At 33.0% G+C, this 20143-nt stretch overlaps 1 protein-coding gene across 2 annotated transcripts; it reads right to left on the bottom strand.

Moving 5' to 3' along the window:
• Positions 1 to 1000: 1000 nt before the first annotated feature.
• Positions 1001 to 19503, bottom strand: Dhap-at (dihydroxyacetone phosphate acyltransferase). Of its 2 annotated transcripts, XM_023161290.2 has the most exons (12): positions 19338 to 19503; positions 18899 to 19214; positions 17297 to 17473; positions 7198 to 7327; positions 5862 to 6065; positions 5649 to 5800; positions 4962 to 5595; positions 3399 to 3478; positions 3160 to 3324; positions 1410 to 1582; positions 1256 to 1317; positions 1001 to 1202 (listed from the first exon to the last, which is right to left on the bottom strand). In XM_023161290.2, the coding sequence occupies exons 2-12, from the start codon at positions 19088 to 19090 to the stop codon at positions 1132 to 1134; spliced, it is 2040 nt and encodes a 679-aa protein (XP_023017058.2). In that variant the 5' UTR covers positions 19091 to 19214; positions 19338 to 19503; the 3' UTR covers positions 1001 to 1131. The 2 variants fall into 2 exon arrangements, with proteins under 2 accessions (XP_023017058.2, XP_023017057.2); XM_023161289.2 differs by lacking the exon at positions 19338 to 19503 and having other exon boundaries at positions 18899 to 19331.
• Positions 19504 to 20143: the final 640 nt, after the last annotated feature.

Below are 20143 nucleotides of genomic sequence, written 5' to 3'. Positions count from 1 at the left end.
AATAAGAATATCATGATTGACAGTAAAACGCCTTGCCCAGATCCCACAAAGTAGCTTCATCACTCTATTCATTTTTAATAACATGTTAAATTACCCTTACCATTGTATCAGTTGTAGAATTTTTCATAATAAAAGCGAACTAGTGACCATTGAGAAAATAGTACTTATTGAAACAACTCATTAGGCGCTCTTTGTTTAAAATTTCCAAAATTTTTACAAAAATAGGGATAATGAAGAAGCTCAGTTTAATACCCCTCAGAATGGTTCGGCTCAATCACAATAATAATGGATTACATTGAATATTTCGAAATTAGAGATATTCTTTACCTTGCAAATAACAAGTGCCATTTAATTATTCGTAATTGGCAGTAAGAAAATGTTTATAGGTTTACGAATACTTGAAGATTATCTTTATTGCACAATATTCTTGACTATATTTTAAAAAAATGTGAACTCATTAGGCCTGCCGTTTTGTACATAGTTCACCAATTGCAAAATAGCTTTATTTTTATTGTCTTAGATTCGTTTAAAATTATCAAAATATTCTCATATTTTTTTTTTAGTAATTTCCTAAATATTGCCATGTCGCTAGAATGTTTGGGTATATGTAATTACTATACACAACCTTGTGAAGTACTTTTCATTGAACGTAATTCATCATTAAAATAGTTGACTAGCCTCTTACCCACCCCACATTTTGCATTTTCTTCATTTTTAAGAAAAATGTTTGCGAGTACGAGAATATAAACTTTTCAAAACGTTTGCTATTTTAAGAAAGCTAACCATATAAATGTTTCGATCATATATTTTTATACAAAATTTGTAAATACAAGTTACTGACTAATTAGACAATAATGCAGTTTTGCAGTGTGAAATGGCACGCTCCTTAAAAACCAAAACTCTGTTCAAAACAAGTGGAGGATACGGAAGTATGCTTCATGGGGAGGCGAGGCTCTATTACATCCATCCCAAAGAATGTTGATGGCAATGAACAATATACTTATAATTTGTTCAATTTATTGCACAACATAACAAGATCTATGTAAAACAAAAAACACAAACAGTAATAAAAAAAATGAACACAAAAATGTAGTACACCAGTCCACACATCTAAAATATTTCAGGTAGTTTTTATAATTTGTTTTGAAGAGTCAAGTTCAGGACAGTAGTTTTCCTCATATGGCAATTTGGAATGTATATCTCTGAAATTAAAAAGTAAGAGTGACTAATTCATAATTCAAAGCTATTCACTTACCAAATCTTTCACATATTTCCCTTAATTTTTCTGAATTTCCAGAATACATATTTTTGTTATCCCTGAAATGACAATATTGCATCACTATCAATTTGCTCTCAACAAAAATCTTTGGTTAGCAGATTTTGGCAGATATAATTTCAGTTGTTCTCACCTTCTGCTTTTTTTCATTATATTCATGCTGCATAACGTACTCAAACAATTTGTTAATGTGTCTAAATTCAAACAATATGGATGTATGAATTCCTTATTTATACTTATAGCATTTTCTACAACTTGCTGGACGTTGGCAAGAATGGTTTTTTCATCTGTTAGCAATGAAGCTCCCTGAAAGTGATAAAAAGTACATTGATGAATTGAAATATCGAATGTATGTGTAATTTTCCCTTCAATAGTAAACATATTTATGTCCTCAAAAAACTGAAAAAAATGTATACACTGTGCATCGTAAGTGTTAACTCCCCCCCCCCCCTCTATTTAACTCGTTACTGGACTTTTGTTAGGAAAATCGGCGAGACACGTCGATTTTTGATTTCTACAATATACATTTGAGTATGAACAGTTCACCCCTAATTTCATCCCTTACTGGGGGGGAAGCAACTCTTTTGAAACATTTAAATAGCATGGGGTGATGAGTGATTGCTCACTTGATTTCATTCCTACAAAATAAAAGTGGTGCATGAACTGACGGATCGCCGTCTACAATATTGTGAAGTTGTCTCTAACAATATTTTACAAAATCTCAGCTATTCGAAAAACATTTGTTTCAGGGATAAGGCTACTTTTTTTTTAATGGTCACATGCATAGACAAAATGTGAGGTACTAGTCTGATGAAAATCCTCGACTTTTTCGCGAAACTTATACCGTTTCCCCACAAAATTAATGTGTGGGCAGGAATACTGGGTGACCATATTATAGGTCTGTTATTCATCAAGGAAAATCTGACAGGTGCCCTCTATTTAGAAATGCTGGAAACAGTGATACATCCACTGTTAGTGGCAACTGTCGAAAATAATTTAGACGAATTTAACATGGACATCCTCCTCATTTTGTTGTTGCTGTGAGGACTTATTTGAATACTGCTCATGCAGAACGATGGATTGGGCGCCGAGGATTTGTGGAATGGCTTCCAAGATCACCAGATCTAACTCCTTTAGATTTCTTCCTATGGGTTACCCAAAACCTCAAGTCTAGGAGACTCAGTGTCACTCTATTCAGGAGTTGCGTGCGCGGATTACGGAAGTGTGTACAACAATTACTCGCGATACTTTGCAAAGAGTCAGGAGTGAAGCTGAAAATGGACTCTATTTTTGCCAGGTCAATTTTGAAATGTTCCAAATTGTGAATTGTAGATATTGTTAAATAGAAAAAAAAAGATTAATGTGAATCTTTGATGATTGAAAATTAAGTATCAAGGTGATACTTTATTGTGTGATTTCCACTAAACAGTTTACAAAACTGCGACATGCAAAACTGCAAAAATTTATAAATGGGCACTGTATTTTTCAAGTATTAGCTGGATTCTATTAAAATAGAAAAAAATTTTAGGAATCATCTACATTAGAAAAAATAATATTTCTTACATTTGAATTGTTTCCCTGTAATAATTATATTGGGTTTTGTCCATTTTATACAGTGATATAAAATACAACCAACATTTACGTGAATATATGTTGTATACAAATTCCTATATTAATTGTTATTTGTTGTTTTTTTTGCTTGTATATTGATGAGATTATTTTTCAATTTATGTATTCAGTAAGCACTTGAAAACTGAGGATAATAATTTTTTTCATCAACAATCTTGACATTTCAATTCTTATCAACCTTTTGAGATATATTCATGGTTCCCATTGTCATCTTGGAGAGTAATTTAGATAGAGTTTAAGGAAAATATATTTACCTGTAGCACAGAGAAAGTGATGAAATAAGATAATTGAAATGGCTCCAAAGCATTTAATAGAAATTCTGTCAGTTTGTTATTACTTCCCAATTGGTAATGACAGCCACTGTCAGTACATTCTATTACGCCAAAATTTATTCCATTATTTACAGCAGTTTCAAATTCCTGAAATAACCAGTATACAATTTTTATAGAAAATATTAGTTTAAACGTTAAGCAAATGTGAAAAATAGACATACCATTCCCATCAGAGAAGTGAAAATGATAAATTCCTTCGCAAATAGAGATCTCAAGAAGTAGTAGGTCTGAAATAATTCATCTGAAAAATTAAGATAATTGCCAGATTGTGAATAAATAAATAGATATATTGAGATAAAAAAAGAACGAAGGCACTTTTCTAAAAAAATGAACTGACGCCTATTAGAAAACAACTACTCCCCTGGCTAATACCACGAAGGGCGTTGAATTATATCCGATAGGCGACAGTGCAGGAATCTTCACAGAAAATTTCCTGCATATGCAATTGGCAATACAACTAAGAGCCGACCCTTAATTTTGGAAGGGGCACACTTGTAGACTGGTTTCGGGCTCATTAGCCACTCATCAGTGCAAGATAGTGGCCATCATCGACCTAAAGTAAATGATATTCCATAAGAATTCTTTCAGAGTATTCCATTCCTCTTCCTAAGTTGGAGCGAACAACAAAATGTCACTCCATCTAGTGAACGAGGTACTAACCAACTGCATATCCGTAATTTGCCCAATTCCTCTGAATAAGGAAGAAAAACTTTCTTATTAGTCACTGGGCAATGCTTGAAGACTGGCAGTAAACAAATCTAAAGAAATGAACTTTAAACGTTCAAGCCAGTCTCGAATATACCTGCACAGTAGGTTGAATGGACTGACGTCTATCAGAAAACAACTACTCCCCTGGATATGCAGTTGGTTAGTACCTCGTCCACTAGATGGAGTGACATTTTGTTGTTCACTCCAACTTGGGAAGAGGAATGAAATACTTTGAAAGAATTCCGATTTTCAATTATGGAAAATCATTGACTTTAGGTCGATGATGTCCACTATCTTGCACTGATGAGTGGCTAATGAGCCCGAAACCGGTCTGCAAGTGTGCCCGTTCCAAAATTGAAGGTCGGCTCTTGCCGTTGTATTGCTAATTGCATATGCAGGAAATTTTCCGTGAAGATTTCTGCACTGACGCCTGCCGGATATAATCCAACGCCCTTCGTGGTATTAGCCAGGGGAGTAGTTGTTTTCTGATAGGCGTCAGTCCATTCAGCCTACTGTGTAGGTATATTCGCAACTGGCTTGAGCATTTAAAGTTCATTTCTTTAGATTTGTTTACTGCCAATCTTCAACCATAGCCCACCGACTAATAATAAAGAAGGCACTTTTCTCAATAACTAAAAATGCAATGCAGTTTTGTTCATCTCTTCGCCAACTCGGTTTGTGAAACGCGAGTATTGCATTTCTCTTGATTGGGAAAAGTGCAAGAGGTTCTATTTTCACCTTTTCAAAGTTGAAGTGGTGTGGGAGATTCTTCAATATGTCAAACTTAGAAAAAACAAGTGATATTCCCTGATTTTCTCATAACTATTAACTAGGTGGTATTAATACATATTTCAAATCTAATTGCATATAAGGAAAATAATGAAAAACTTGGGTTATTGTAGACACAGGGAACACAATAAACAACAGACTCGTGTGTAATAAAGTAAAGAATAGGAGATACATTTTCTTCTTTAGCTTGGTATATTTATCAATGAAACTACAAGATCAAAACTTACCTTTAATTAAACTACTTCCCTTGTTCAAAATAATGGCTAAAATAGCCACGTCTACAAAATAGTGAAGACTTGGATTGACATAAATCTGTAACATAATAAATGGAACAGAGTAAGTCATTGTTTTGTCGGACAAGGCATGACCTTTCAATTTCAAAGGACTGATCTTTTCTTGAGTTACTTCATTCGATATCAAGCACACTTTGTTCTTGGAATCCAGTCTAATTAAGTTGGAGTGTATGATGAAAGAATCTTTGATACTCTTTTCTAAATTTGTTGTGTGAATAAAGCATCCCAACGTTTCCAGAATTTGTTTCATCCACATTACTTGTTTCGTCAATTCATCCAAGGTAAAAGAAACTCTTTCATTGGCATAATTGTTATTTATAACAAGTGCTATCAAATTGAATACAGTCAAAACATTATTTTTCTGCTGCCTATGTACAATCTCATTTGCAAATTGTGGTATAAGATTTTTTTCTTCTTCTGTCATATCTTGTTGGTGAATGGGTCCAACGTTATGCGAAGTTCTCTGAATTTTGCCCTCAAAATATTTCTTGGCAGATATTGCTTCATCTACATGAATGAAAATATCCCCAAAATGTTCTTTTATGATTTTGAGCGACTTGAAGAAGCCCTAAATAAAACACTAATTTTATGGTTATGCTTTCCTTGTTTGAAAAAACTCACAGATGTGGTTTCTTTTGGTTTTGGAACTCCAAGTAACTCGTAAGTAAATAAGTTTTCTTCAAGAATTCTGTCATAATTAATACTAATCGGAACGAATAGTATATCTGGCACTTGTGACAAAAATAGTGCTTTCAAAATCATAGACAGGAGTCCTGAAATTTAGGAAAAACGATTTATTGGCATAAATATATATGGATGAAATAAGGAAATTACCAAATTTTGGAGGCAATGATTTATTACTTCTACTTCTAGTGCCCTCAAGGAAAAATTCAATAGGCACATCTGCTTTGGTGACTAGTTGAAAAACATATTCTTTGAAAGTTGTCCAGTATAAACTATCATCATTATATGATCTTCTCATGAAAAAAGCTCCTGTGTCTCTCAGTACTGTTCCCATACCCCACATACCATGAAAATCTGAAAAATTAATTAGTTATGCGGAATGGATACTGAAAACTAACTTTTCATTTAGCCAGAAACCTATTATTCTGAGTTGTCAAGAAACTCAAAAGAAAAAAAAGATTGTAGTATAACTAGTAAATAATGATTGAAGAAATGACAATGATTATCATCTTTAAATACATTTCATATTTGAATAACCTATCAACCTATATGGAAAGTGATTACATTTGAAAAGTAAACTTACTGCTTGAAGCTTGAAAATACTTCATTTCATTCTGTCCAGGAAATCAACTTACCCTTTACTCATTTGCGACCAACAAATCGAACATTACCTGATACAGTAATGTGTTGCCTAGCAACACTTTTTGTTTATAAATTTAGTGACGTTTCACTTTCGACTAGTTCTCAATAAAAAATGCAGAAAATGTACAAGTTTTGTACACTATTTTTGGTATACTGATGAAAACTACAATTAAAAGTAATTTTTATAATCCAAAGTCATAGCCAACTAGAAAAATACGTACTATGCACCCTCGTTTCTAATATTTATTAGGAAAAAAAGATCCATGGATATACATACCACTCAACTACTCTTCAACCAACCTTAGTGAAAGAAGGTCATGCAATTATGAAATAGACTCCAAAATTTATTTCATCGGGACCTATAACTATTGACATCTTTCAGGTACTTTTACCCATAAAGTAAATATTTCTAGCAACTTTAGCAGATGAAGAATATTATAAAACTATGGAATAGACTCCTAATTATCCTTTTCTATATATTTTGCTCAACTAAAATTAGTATTTTCATTTTAGTAGACTTTATATCTATTGATAATCTTCAAGTCTTCTTACTTGTAAAATATATGATTCTATCAACTTTTGTAAATGGAAAATATTGAGAAACTATAGAATAGTCTCTTAATTCTAATTTTAAATCGGTACTATTATTTTAACCCGCACAATAAAATTTGAAATTTAATTCATTTATAAAATATAGTAAGTACAGAATGAAACAAAATGACATATATGTCCGTTAGGTGTTATTACAGTACTCGCTTCATTCCAGAAACGGCGCCTCGTCTGTGAAACAACTCGTACTGTACAAAATAATGTTTCACAACTTCTAAATGTTAGAACTACTTACCCATGCCTGCAGCTACAGCAGGTATTTCTACATCATATGTGAATGTAAGGTATGCCATCAATATAAAATCTCCATAACTCCGATGACTAGGTACAAATATGACTGGACAATTTCCCATCACTGACTTGATCTATAATGAAATTAGTTTGATTCAAAAACTGATTAATATCAATATTGACGATTTTTTTACAAAATGAATTTCTCTCAGAATAGAGATTGATTTAATGATGGTTAATTACCAACATTTTCATATTTGTCTGGTTCACTAAACTAAACTAAACTAAAGAAAAGTCAAAGTATTTTCCTAGGATTTGGCTAAGGTATGTGGATGATATTTTCGCGGTATTCGATACCAAAAAATCGAATATCGAGGACTTTGTTTCCTTTTTAAATAATAGATGTCCATCAATAAAATTCACGTATGAAGTAGAAAATAAGGGACAACTACCATTTATTGACGTTTTGGTAATGAGGAGCAAAGATGGAGGGTTAGAATACGATATATTTAGAAAAGAAACAAGCACGTACAAGTATATTCCTGACAGTTCACATCACTGTGGACAGCACAAACGTGCTGGGTTGAATTTTTTGGTGAATCGTGTTTTGACTTTCCCTCTAACACATGATAGGTTCACAAAAGAAAAACGTACAATACAGGAAATAGCAGCCACTAACGGTTTCCCGAGGGGTATTGTAGATGACATAATTAGGAAAAAGAAGTTTAGGTTAAGAATGAACGAAATCTCGACTTTCAGAAAGGACAAAAACCAAGATAAATACATCTCAGTTCCATACCACCAATATACGAAAAACTTTGGAAAGATTTTCAAAGAACTAGGTATGAAGGTGGTTTTTAAAACAAGTCATACACTGCAGAACCTTTTGGGAAGTCCAAAAGACAAAGTCGAGAATTCGGAAAAGTCTGGAATTTACAAACTTGAATGTAAGGACTGCGATGCAAAATATTATGGACAGACAAAAAGATCTATTAAAGTGAGATATAAGGAACACATAGCACACTTAAAATATGGAAGAATTGAAAAATCAGCAGTTGCCCATCATATTTTGCAACAAAACCATTCCATAGACTTCAGTTCTTTAAGATTAGTTAGATAAGTTAATAACAACAGGCAACTAGATGCCTACGAGAGTGTGGAAATAAGTAAACATAATAATATTATGAATAACGACAACGGACCAATACCAAATAGCATACTATATAGCCTGTTGAAATAATATTGTTGGGTTTACTGATTACTACAAAAAGACACATTGTAAATATATTTAGATAGGCAATATTGTGAAACTAATTTTATATAGCTGAAAATTGTTCTATATATAGCTGTAACATTTAAACATACATAAGGACATATTGTAAATAATAGAAAGGCCAATTGTAAAATTAATTGAGGGTGGTACACTTGTATGGGTGGTATTACTGATTACCTACCTGTATGATGTACCTGATTAGTATAAGTAGCTTTAGTTTTGAGTAGTTATTAGTTTTATCTTCCTCTTGAAGATGATCACTTGGTGATCGAAACACGTGTCGAGGTGTAAAAATAACGATTTGGTGTTGGGAAAAAACTCCAGTAATATTCATTACTACACCAAAGGTTCCAAACAGTATATCACAAGTGGCTCAAGAAAGTTCACTGAACTTTTTCTATTTACCAACTATTTGGGGATCAGCCAATAAATCCACAACGAAACCTTCGAAATTTTTATAAAATAAAACTATCAAATGCATATATAAATTATCGTATTCTGAATCTACCTTGAATTTGTATAAACAAAAAAATTTATTAGATTTGAACACATTATACAAACCACTGCCTGGGGCTAGTACGCAGAAAGATACAGACGCCAAATCCAAAAGTTTATGAACACCTGTTTACGGGCTGCCGTAAACGATCGCAGATTCATACCCAAACGATTCATCTACCGGGACCTGGATCTTAGCACCCAGTATGAGGATACATTTATCAGACACACCGAAAATATCTTCGAGAATATCCAGACATACCCTAACCCAGCGCTGCGTGATATTCACGAGGCACTGAATAGGGATTTTCCCAGATTCTGCGAGAAGGACAAGCATATGTGCTTGTCCCTCTCGCAGTTTTGACGCCGAGAGTCGTCATCCGGCGGCCCCGGTAAGTATAATTTTTTTTACAGATACACACACACACACACATAATCTGGTTCTAACACCCATAAATTAGTCCGCGACACACAACACCCACCTCCAACAAGTTACAGGGGACCATCATGTGCACATTACACACAGTAGAGTCAGGTTTTACAAATAGTCATATATATTGGTGTAAAAGTATTAGAGGCTGACTTCCAATCACGAGAGGTCAGATTTCAATTTGACTGAAGTGCCAAGCAGCAGGTTGAGGATCATTCGGAAGTGAGTAGGGGTGGACGGATGATATTTCAACTTCTGCACATAGTAACAGTGGCACTCAACCCCGAGTGGTGGTGGGGGGGCATGGTGGTGGACCACACAAGCAAACATTTTTTGTTTCATTCATTCAACAACAAATACATCGAAAATTTCAAACATAATTTCCATATAAATCAATAATATTCGTAGTCATAACACTAGACAAACAAAATTATTATCAGTTAGTACTTTCAAATCTAAATTTGAACAGAAATCGATTCATTATGATGGAATTATAATAATATATAATGCAATTCCTGAAGAAATATAAAAATCTAAAACGCTCTTAAATTTAAAAAAACAATTGAAAAATTATTCAATGAATTGAATTAACAATACAGGATTATATGATTTTTCATATAGCCAGAATCATCTAAATGCTTTTATATTAAATCTGGATAATTTCACATTTGACTGTTTGCTCATATTATTTTACTTGTGTTTCCTTATTCAATAATTTTTTTTTTTATTTTCATTTCAGTTTTCAATACCTATTACTTGTGTTTTTTTGTTCAATATTTCATCAATTTGTTAAATTTGTATCTTTAGTTCATCCCTATTCATAAAAATTCAATGTTTCTTGGGATAATAAAGACAATACAATACACCTCACATTTGTACTTTCACTTTTTTGTAAAAAAAAAGCTTATTGCCTTTTTTCTTCTACCTATTTATAAGAATATATAAAATGTGGTAAACTTAAAAATAAACTCTTTATAAAGATGTTTAGTTATTTTCATATAAAGTTATTTTTAGATATGAACTGGAAGAAAAAGTTCTCCCAAAACAATTACTTTCTCATGAACATTGAATTACACGAAAGAAAAAATCATTTCAAAACTACTACTTTCATATGAACATTAATTTATACGAAAACTGGCAATCCGCCTCGGCTCCGCACGGGTTTCAATGCACGGGTACCCTAAAGTTCAGTTCTGACAGGAGCAATGGCAGTCTACTTGGCTGTGCAGTAGTTTATGCAAAAAGGTTATTGAAGCACATCTTTTCCTTTTTTCTAAAGAAATTAATTGAAAGTGATTGAGAAGACTATAGTGGTCAGAACCCCTAGATGGATAGATTTTATTAGCAGTGAATAAATTCCTGCACGATTCTCTGGGTTTGACTTTATAGAGACATCTCAGTGCCCTCTGTGCATGGTAAACTGTCTTTGCGACATGGAAACCCAACTAATTTGAAACTACTCTAACTGCGGAGGAGATCTTACTCTTTAGTTGTTTAAGGTGTTCATCAAATTTCAGCCTATTATCAATGAATACACCGAGAAACTTTGTGTTTAATTTATTTTTTAATATGGCAGCGTCTATTGAAATTTGATCAAGCGAACATTTGAATGATATATACATTTTGGACACATTGAGAAAGAGTAAACTTGCATCGCACCAGCTCTTCACCTTCTTCAAGTCGGATGATATTATTTTCCTTAGCTCCATTGAGTTTTTTCTTTCCATAATATTGTAGTATCATCCGCAAGTAGAGTGAAACTACCAGATTTATTAATCATAGATATGTCATTCATATATAACAGAAACAGAATAGGTCCTAACACAGAACCCTGTGGTACACCAGATTCAATGGCCCTGTTCTCCGAGAGTTCCATTGTCCTCACCATTTGACTCCGACCTGAAAGGTACGATTCGAACCAAGTGTTCGTTACATCTCTACATTCATATTTATGAAGTTTTTTTAATAAAATTTTATGATTGACACAATCAAACGCCTTTGAAATATCGCAAAAAATTGCGGCAGCTACTTCACCAGCATTCAATTCAGAGTAAAGTTCATATAAAAAAAAAGATAGCATCATTTGTATCTTTTTTCGCCTGAAACCCAAACTGGTTTTTGCTTATAATACAGTGCAGTTTTAAGAATTCATCTAAACGTACTTTGACTAATTTCTCAATAATTTTTGATAAAGTCGGTATTAAGGAAATAGGACGCAGATTGGAGGGATTATCTAAATCACCACCTTTATGTTTTGGAATGACAACGGAAGTTTTCAGAGAAGAAGGAAATGAGCCAGTTCTAAATGAGGTAATAATAAGGGCGACCAAAGTTTGTAGAGCATTGAGTGGTAAATTCAAAAGAATCGTAGAGCATTGAGTGGTAAATTCAAAAGAATCTTAACGGAAATATCATCATATCCGGCCGTGTTTTTAATGTCATGGAGTGCTTTGAACAATTCATTAAGGTCAGTGTCATATAAAATAAGACTGTCATGAATTTTTATATTGTCTAAGTTGATCAATGTATCATGAATTGTTTTACTCAACTGTTTAGCAATAGAACAGTAGAACTCATTTATTATATTAGGATTAAGTGGGAGTTCAGAGTTTTTCTTTTTTGTTTTACCTCTTATATCACTAATAATTGACCAAGTTTCTTTAATTTTATTCTTTGATTCCCCCATTCTGTTGCTGTAATATATCCTCTTAGCTAGACTGATAGTGAATCGATAGACTTTTTTGTAATCATTGAAGTAGTTCCAGAAAAATGTTTCATTTGTGAATTTTCTGATATAATGCAGTGAGCGCAGGTTGCTAGAGGATGTTTTCAGTCCTTTTGTCACCCATGGCACTTTACATTTATTTTTAATTATTTGTTCTGGAAACGATTTATTAAACACATCGGACAATGCACATTCAGAAAGTATGCTCACCCAGTCCATTTCAAGGCAGTTTTGATAGAACCTATCATATTTTGAAAGACTGAACAATGTACCATACTTATGTATGGTTTGTTTTTTTGTTGATTTTAAAAGAATAGAACATATCACTGCTTCATGATCAGATAATCCGGATGGAATAACTGTGCATGAAACATTTTGCTTGTCAATATTGCTACAGACATAGTCGATGCAGGATGTAGAAAATCGAGAAATGCGAGTAACCGTATCAACGTGCATTCTTAAGTCAAATGATAAAAATAAGTTCTTCAGTGACTCATTAACCAGAGAATCACAGTCATTGTAATTGATATTGAAATCGCCTGTTATGATTATAGAACTATTTATCGGCAGGTCAGACAATAGAAGCTCTAGTTTTCTCAAAATTATATTAACATCCGTAGAGGGAGATCGGTAAAGACAAACAACATATAAATTATAATTTTTGCTAAAGCAGATTGTGAATTCAAATGTTTTATCATCCAAGAGGTCATTGAACTTTTCGACTTGAGAGAAAGAGTAATCGGTAACTGCAGTGTCAGCCACCAGTATAAATGTTCCCTCGTGGTTCGAGTCTGCTCTGGAGTTTCTGCATACCACAGAGTAGCAAGGTATGTATATAGGCTCATTACTATTACACCAATGTTCTGTTAACAATACTATATTGGGAAAATTCAGACTATTCAGAAGTACATAAAGTTCGTCCCACTTACGTCTAGGGGACTGAATATTCAGTAAAATAATGTGCAGGTTTTTGTATTAGATTTGAAATTGTAACCACTATTCCAGAACATTGTTCACTCTTGGAATTAATTTCTTGGGATATCACAGGTCTATAGAAAGGATGTTCTGAGCTTGTTCTAAACAATCGTCGCATATAGAAACATATTTCAAATTACTTCCATGTTTTTTCGTTAGAATGTTATAGTTTAATACAGTTTTCGCTATGATATGAATATTAAGCTTTTTATCACCGCGGCTGTTAATCTCCATGAAAGAAATATCTCCTTGAGAATAATAATTTAGCTTTTTTGTGTATTCTATAATTTGATATTAAATTTATAGATAAGTTGATTAACACTATACATCTTTCCATAGGGTATAGAAGATAGTATTATGTTTGTATTTGTACAGAGGTTCAGAAGACTATTGATTTTTCTGAATGAAGGATATTTATTCGCCCTAAAATCGTTTGGCCCTGCCAAAACTGAGATGTAATCATTGCTGTCTAGATCTTTCGACAAGTTGACAATATCTTCAATTATGTTTTCAATCAACGTTCCTGGTTTGATGATAGTTTGAACAGTAAACCTATCCCTATTAAATCTAGATATCATTTCTCCCAAACCATATCCAAATTCATCGCATAAAATAAGGATTTGATTTTTTGGAGAGACTCAACCCATACACAATTTGCTTACATATGTTCTATCATAACCTTCTACATCTGATGATTCAGGCAATTTTTTCAAAGTTTCATGAGGCTTATTTTCTTCCACAAAATTGTTTGGCAGTATTTTGCCCTCGATTTTTGGCGAGCTAGGACCAGGTCTTAGTTGAGTATCACATTTGGATATTTTTTTTATTTCTAATTTCAATGTGGAATTTTTTTTCTTGTCGGATACACTCTATTTCATTCAAATTTACTTGATTTTGCGCTGAAAAGTTTCTATCGATGTAAGCATTTTTTTGTTGATTTTGTTAAATTCGCCCAGTTCTTTCTCCAGTTTAGACATCTCTTTCAATGTTTCATCCAATTTCATCTGGAGATCTTCATTTCTCAGTGCCAATTCATCTTTATTCGAGTTCAGTTTTGTCAGTTCCCTTTCCTGTTTTTTAATGTTTTTCATAAGATCCTCCTCCAAGCTGCCAGCTTCATCTTGAAAATCGCTTGAGGCTCTTCTCAATCTCTTTATATGTAGCTGTCTTTCTCTTGATTATCTCTTCTCAACTTATTAACTTTATCTTCCCAGTCTATATTTAGTTTTTCTATCACAATAACTTTTTCTGCATTATCCTTCTTAAATTTATTTATTATGTCTTCACTTTTTTTAGGTAGGTCTGCCTCTTGTTTATTTTTCTTCATACACTCTTTAGAGCATAGTATTTTTGTACCTCCCATTGTGATTTGTTTTACCCTGTCCACACAGCTAGTGTGGAACATGTTAAAACACTGAGTACAACAAAAATTTGGGCACTCTTTGCCTTTGTAACACTTGAAGTTGTTGGACATTCTGATGAAATAATGTTTCTAAATTAGTGTTCAATTTAATTGGGTATCAATCCTCTCAAGAATGAAATTGACGTCAATATTGTCCCTTCGTTTTATTTAACTTTATCTGTTGGTGTTTTTGTAGGTAAATCTACTTTTAGAACTTTAATGTCTTCTGAGTTTATTTATGCACTTCACCAAAGTCTGACACAGATAACTGGATAATACTTAGCATAACAAGTAGAAAAAAGACTGAAGTTTTTGAGTAAATTTCAACCACTAAATTTTGATCATCAATCAGAGCCAACCTATTTCAACTTTCACTTTCAATGGAAAAAATTGCAATCTCAGTTGTAAATTATGTGGTGGCACATCTGGCAAATCTAATGAGTTCAAAAACTCTATTGGATAATTCACAGCTTGGGTGATATTGCAAACTGTATCTATGCATAAACAATAATAGTGCCCATAATCTGCGTAGGCAGTGACAGAAGGCTTATTCTGTGAGAGAGCTATAGCTATAGCAGCTATGGCAACCTGCGTGACATCCTGCACCCGTGACGAAGTTGGGAGTTAGTCCTTGTAATCACAAGGTCTTCCGACGATGACACGAAACCGCAGTTGGCCCCTGATGGTGAATCAGCTTGTTTGTTTTCGACCCTTTTTTGCAACCAAGTGTTGCCTATCTATCCTTTACACTTGGCTGTACCGTACCGTATTGACGAAGGGTAAATAGCCAGAAACATATTTTTAATAATTTTTTGGACAAAATGATTTTTTTATGATGTAGCATTGAAAAATACATATAACCCTCAATTTTTACCCTTCTATCACCAATCTCTATTTTCTAATGGAGAATTTAGTAATTTAATAATTTTTAACTCTGATCAGTTATTTCCGCCAGGTGTCTACCGATGTCACTTCTCACTCAGTAAACAGCACAGAGTAGGGATGAGAACGAAGCCGGTCTCCTCTCTTTCACAGAATAAGCCTTCTCTCACTGCCTACGCAGTTTTTGGGCACTATTATTGTTTATCCATTGAGTGTAGATACAGTTTGCTGTGAATTATCCAATAGAGTTTTTGAACTCATTGGATTTGCCAGGCTTGCATAATTTACAACTGAAGGTTGGATTGCTTCCTAATTTGAATCCACCACAGATGTGTAACGGCACGGGATTAGTCGTTAAAAAATTAATGAAAAACACTGTTAAAGCTAGATAAACATGGACTAACGAAAAATATTGTATACACTATGGCATTAAGAGATTAATAGTAGTTGTGTTACTGTTCTGATAGAAATAATGTATGTGGCAAAACAATGCTTGCCGGGTCAGCTAATATATATATACATATATCAGCTGTATGAATTGGAGGCCTCCACTCTTTTATTGCTCCAGGGCCTACATACTTCCAAATCCAACCTTGCCTCTTCCTAAAGTAAGCTCTGAGAAATACCTGCCGGAAAACAACTACTTTCTTGCTAAAAAAGATATTTTACCATGTTATGACTAAATACAATATTATCAGATAAAAAAAACTGCAGAAAATCTCAGTAAAATGATGTGGATCTGATAAACAATACTGAAAAATATTTGAAATTTCTAGAAACAAGTGGAAATTCCCTAACTTTCAAGTATTAGGCACATAATTCCTTGACTTTTTACAAATTTGAATTTTCCCTGACTATTTCAGGTCACCAGTAGTTAGCAAATATTTTTCAAATTACCCTTCAATTTATAAAAGATATTACACCCCTGTAAAATTAGGTCATAGTGAAAGACTACTTGGATGAAATAATTAATAGGAGGCGCGCACTGCTAGAAGGGAATCAATAGTGTTTTTTTTTCTGATTGATTCGGCCGTTACTTGATGAAGATCCATAGTAATTTCAAAAACTACACCTCACGATTTGATCTCCACAAACTTAATTTGAAAAAATATAATCACAACATGATTCGCTAGCACTGTAGCTTTCCCAAGTATATGAAACGACAATAGTGGTTTTCTCAAACATTTATATGTATAAAATCTGCTTTTCCGTTAACCAGCTGTCGCCCCCTACAAACGACAACCCTTCAAAGTCAAAACTTGTGTGAGCTAAGGATTAACAAAGTATAACCTTCAAACGTGCGATTTCTAGCATGATTACAAATTATAATTGACAAGTTCATGAAATGTGGAACTAACTCGAGCTGTTTCTAGGTAACATAGTGGATCTACAGGCTGACAGATGTCACATCAAAATGAATCTACTTTGAAGTGATTTTCCACAAATAAGAATGTACAAAAACAATATGATTTGGTGCTTTTTGGAATATAAACTTTTCATCAAAAAAATTACTTTAGCTAGAATAAATGCCTATAACGACCAAGTCAACCAAATACCACAGTGTAACAGATATTTTGAACATTAACCCTTATTCAGTTTATTTTGTATTGAGTTACTGATTACTGACAGTTAAGTTTCAATATCTACAATGAAAGGTATTATAAAATATTGTTATTGTTAAGTGGAAAATATCCAATGATTTATCACTTTCTCAAATAGTTGTAGAACAGAATATAAAAAGTTTTTAACAAGTGGACTAAATGTTTCTCTTGTATGTACTTGATCCATATATGAAGAATTTCTATATAAGTACTTATTGTTTTCATGCAGTTCAAGTGTTTGTAGTAATTGTGCAACTTATACATTTAAATATTCCATGATCTGAACAAACAAGATAAATTAAAATTATCTTGTAACATACCTCCTGAACTTTGGCTGTATTTATATATAGACCAGAAAGAACTTTCATACATATTTTTGTTAAGGCTAACCCAAGCCATCTAACGACTTTCATTTTTCTGTCATATCCTATTTCATCAAGTATTGTTCGAATTTGTTTCTCTAGTTGAGATTTTGGAATATTTTGTTGTCTGCTCAGCTGAAAAAAAAAACACCAGAAAAATTATTATTTGGAGTGAGCACTGCCCATTAGTTATTTTGGGTGATTACTTTTATTTAATTGATCAATATTTTCCAAATAACTGAAATACAGATAATAGTTTACATTGCCTACAATAATTGGATAGTTTGAAAAATTATTTTTATCCAAAAGACTTTTGGGGTTGCTATGCATTATATAAGAAAACCACAATGGATGTTTATAGTTCAACCCCTTTCAACTGCCAAAGCTACTCCATAGCAGATGGTATAAATTGACCACCCATTGGAAATTCTTTCAACACATTTTTCAAGCATCTCTCTGTTATGATTTGAATAATTCATTAATTAATTACTGTACTAACTTCAAAAAGAATAAGAATTATCTATCATTTTGGCAATTCTACCGGCTATTGAAACTCTACTAGGGTCTGCAATAGTTCAACATTGAAACTAGAATCGTTAATAGTAAAATGCTCCAAACTTTAGCTGAAAGGGACAGAAATTATTATTCTTTGTGGAAGAAATGTTAACCATGAAGAAAACAAATACATGTTGAAATTGCTAAGCAGGTATATGTAAATGACCATCAGCAAATCAAAAAGGTGGCAACAAAGGGCTATTATATGAAAACAACCAATTTAAAATACTTTGAAATTTTGCTAACTTATGTTTCAGGAAAGTAGCAGCCATGACCATCAGCAATATGTATCGGCAGTGATGAAGTGACTTTTTTGAATCAGATGATTGACATTATTGTTAATATTGGGGAGTTGAAGTTCATTCTCAATAGTTTGTAAAGTTATATGTGCAAATACAAGAGAAATATAAGATCAAAAACTTGATCTTGACTAATTATGTCATTTGTTTTAACTTTTCTTCTAATACAAGATGCTATATTCATGTTTATCTCTTAATTGTTGTGTAACTACCTAGTAATTGTGGTGAAAAAATACAGAAGCATTTTGAATACATTGTAAAAGTAGCAAAATATGGAGGATTATGAGTTTTGCGCTCCAAAAATAGTAGGGTTGAAGTATTGTTAAATGAACATTTTATTTTCATAAAAGAGAATTGCAAATGTACGGCCAAAGTTATAATATGAATAACTAATTTAAATTTGGAATCTGATATTCATTGAGATGCATCTAGACAAATCGATGAGTTTTATCTGAAGCAGATCAAAGGTCAATGAAAGGTTGAGGTTCAAAATTCTTGATGATAATTGTAATCACTTGATCTCTGGAGTAACGGCCTAAGAGTTGAACACTTAATTAACTTTCTATACCCTAAGTGATCTGAGACCAACAAATCAATAACATTTTTCAGACTTCAATTCAGAATATCAAAACACTTTTTAGTGCAATATGGAAAAAATGTTTTATATTTTGAATTTATGGCAGTAATAGGTATCCCTTTAACTTACTTCATTCAACAATTCTTGTATTCTGGGGCTCTGCAACACTGCTTCTTTGTGCGAAGCTGGTGTGGGTCTTCTTGACCCCTGTTTGAATGCAATTTTTGGGTCCCAATGTTTGGATATCCACAAAAAATTACTAATCTCTTGTCTTCTGGGCTCCAGAAAATTTTCATATTGTTTCTGCTGGCGAATATCCATAATTTCAATTAAAGGAAAATGTAAGGAATTATTATGGAAAAATTATCTCATGAACAAATACCCCCTTTGTGTACGAAAATACAAAACTAGTAGGTATCTTCTCATTTTTTCAATGAACAACCTCCTGTAAATAATCAGGACGTAAAACTATAAAAGGTCACAAATTTCACTTTTTTTTTAAATTTTCTGAAGTAAATCAATGCTTTCCTTTATTTTGTATGCGAGTATACTATTAACTAATACTAACGTGTCTGTCAATTGTTGTTTTTGTTTCAATTTATATTTTATCGATAACCACTCACACAGGAGTGGATATATTCGAAATTTGATTGGACATGATGAATATGAGTTGATGACTGATGAATTTATAATTTAATAATCTTCCACTGCTTCCACCAACACCAACTTGTATAGGTACAAATGTCTACCATTGAGGACGCTAGTGTATTCAACAAATGGTGATATCAAACGGTAAACAGATAATGGACTGAATGTGAAACTAAATAAAACTATTGTTTTCTGCCAATGCCGATGGCATTTATGTTCATTTTTGTGAATGGTCGTTCTCGACACCTTCACTCATCACCATGTCAGCAGTTAAAACAACAACTAAACGTTTTTAGGTTTTACTTCTATACGGTGACTAATGTCAATTAGAATGGCTTGGAAACTAAATAGTTACCGAATGTCGGCAGTTTTTTTGTATGGCATGGGCAGCGTGGTATTTTTTTTTTCAATATTAATCTTATTTTTCATAAATCTACATGGAAGAGTAGTGAATAGTTGTGTCGGTACATTAGCCTTTTATTTCTGATCGATAGTATAGACTATCCTCAAGGTTCTTTACTTTTTGAGTTCAGTGATGCGGCCGCGAATTGTGGACAGCTTAGAACCACAGGAAAGTAGATAAAGAACCACAGAACAGTTAACAATATCCTGTGGTTAGGCCACAGAACTAAAATTAAAAATATTATACGTGTTTTCGTTTTTGACCATGTGAGGAACATTGGTGTCGCTCCGGAGCTCGAAGCATCGACATTTACCCGTTCTATT

This window comes from Leptinotarsa decemlineata, unplaced genomic scaffold, assembly GCF_025532065.1.
Source record: "Leptinotarsa decemlineata unplaced genomic scaffold, Ldec_3_MD MMD2_tig00001393_RagTag_RagTag, whole genome shotgun sequence".
Taxonomy (NCBI): domain Eukaryota; kingdom Metazoa; phylum Arthropoda; class Insecta; order Coleoptera; family Chrysomelidae; genus Leptinotarsa; species Leptinotarsa decemlineata.
The sequence above is the reverse complement of the archived record's forward strand: the minus strand, read 5'-3'. Positions and strand labels throughout refer to the sequence as shown.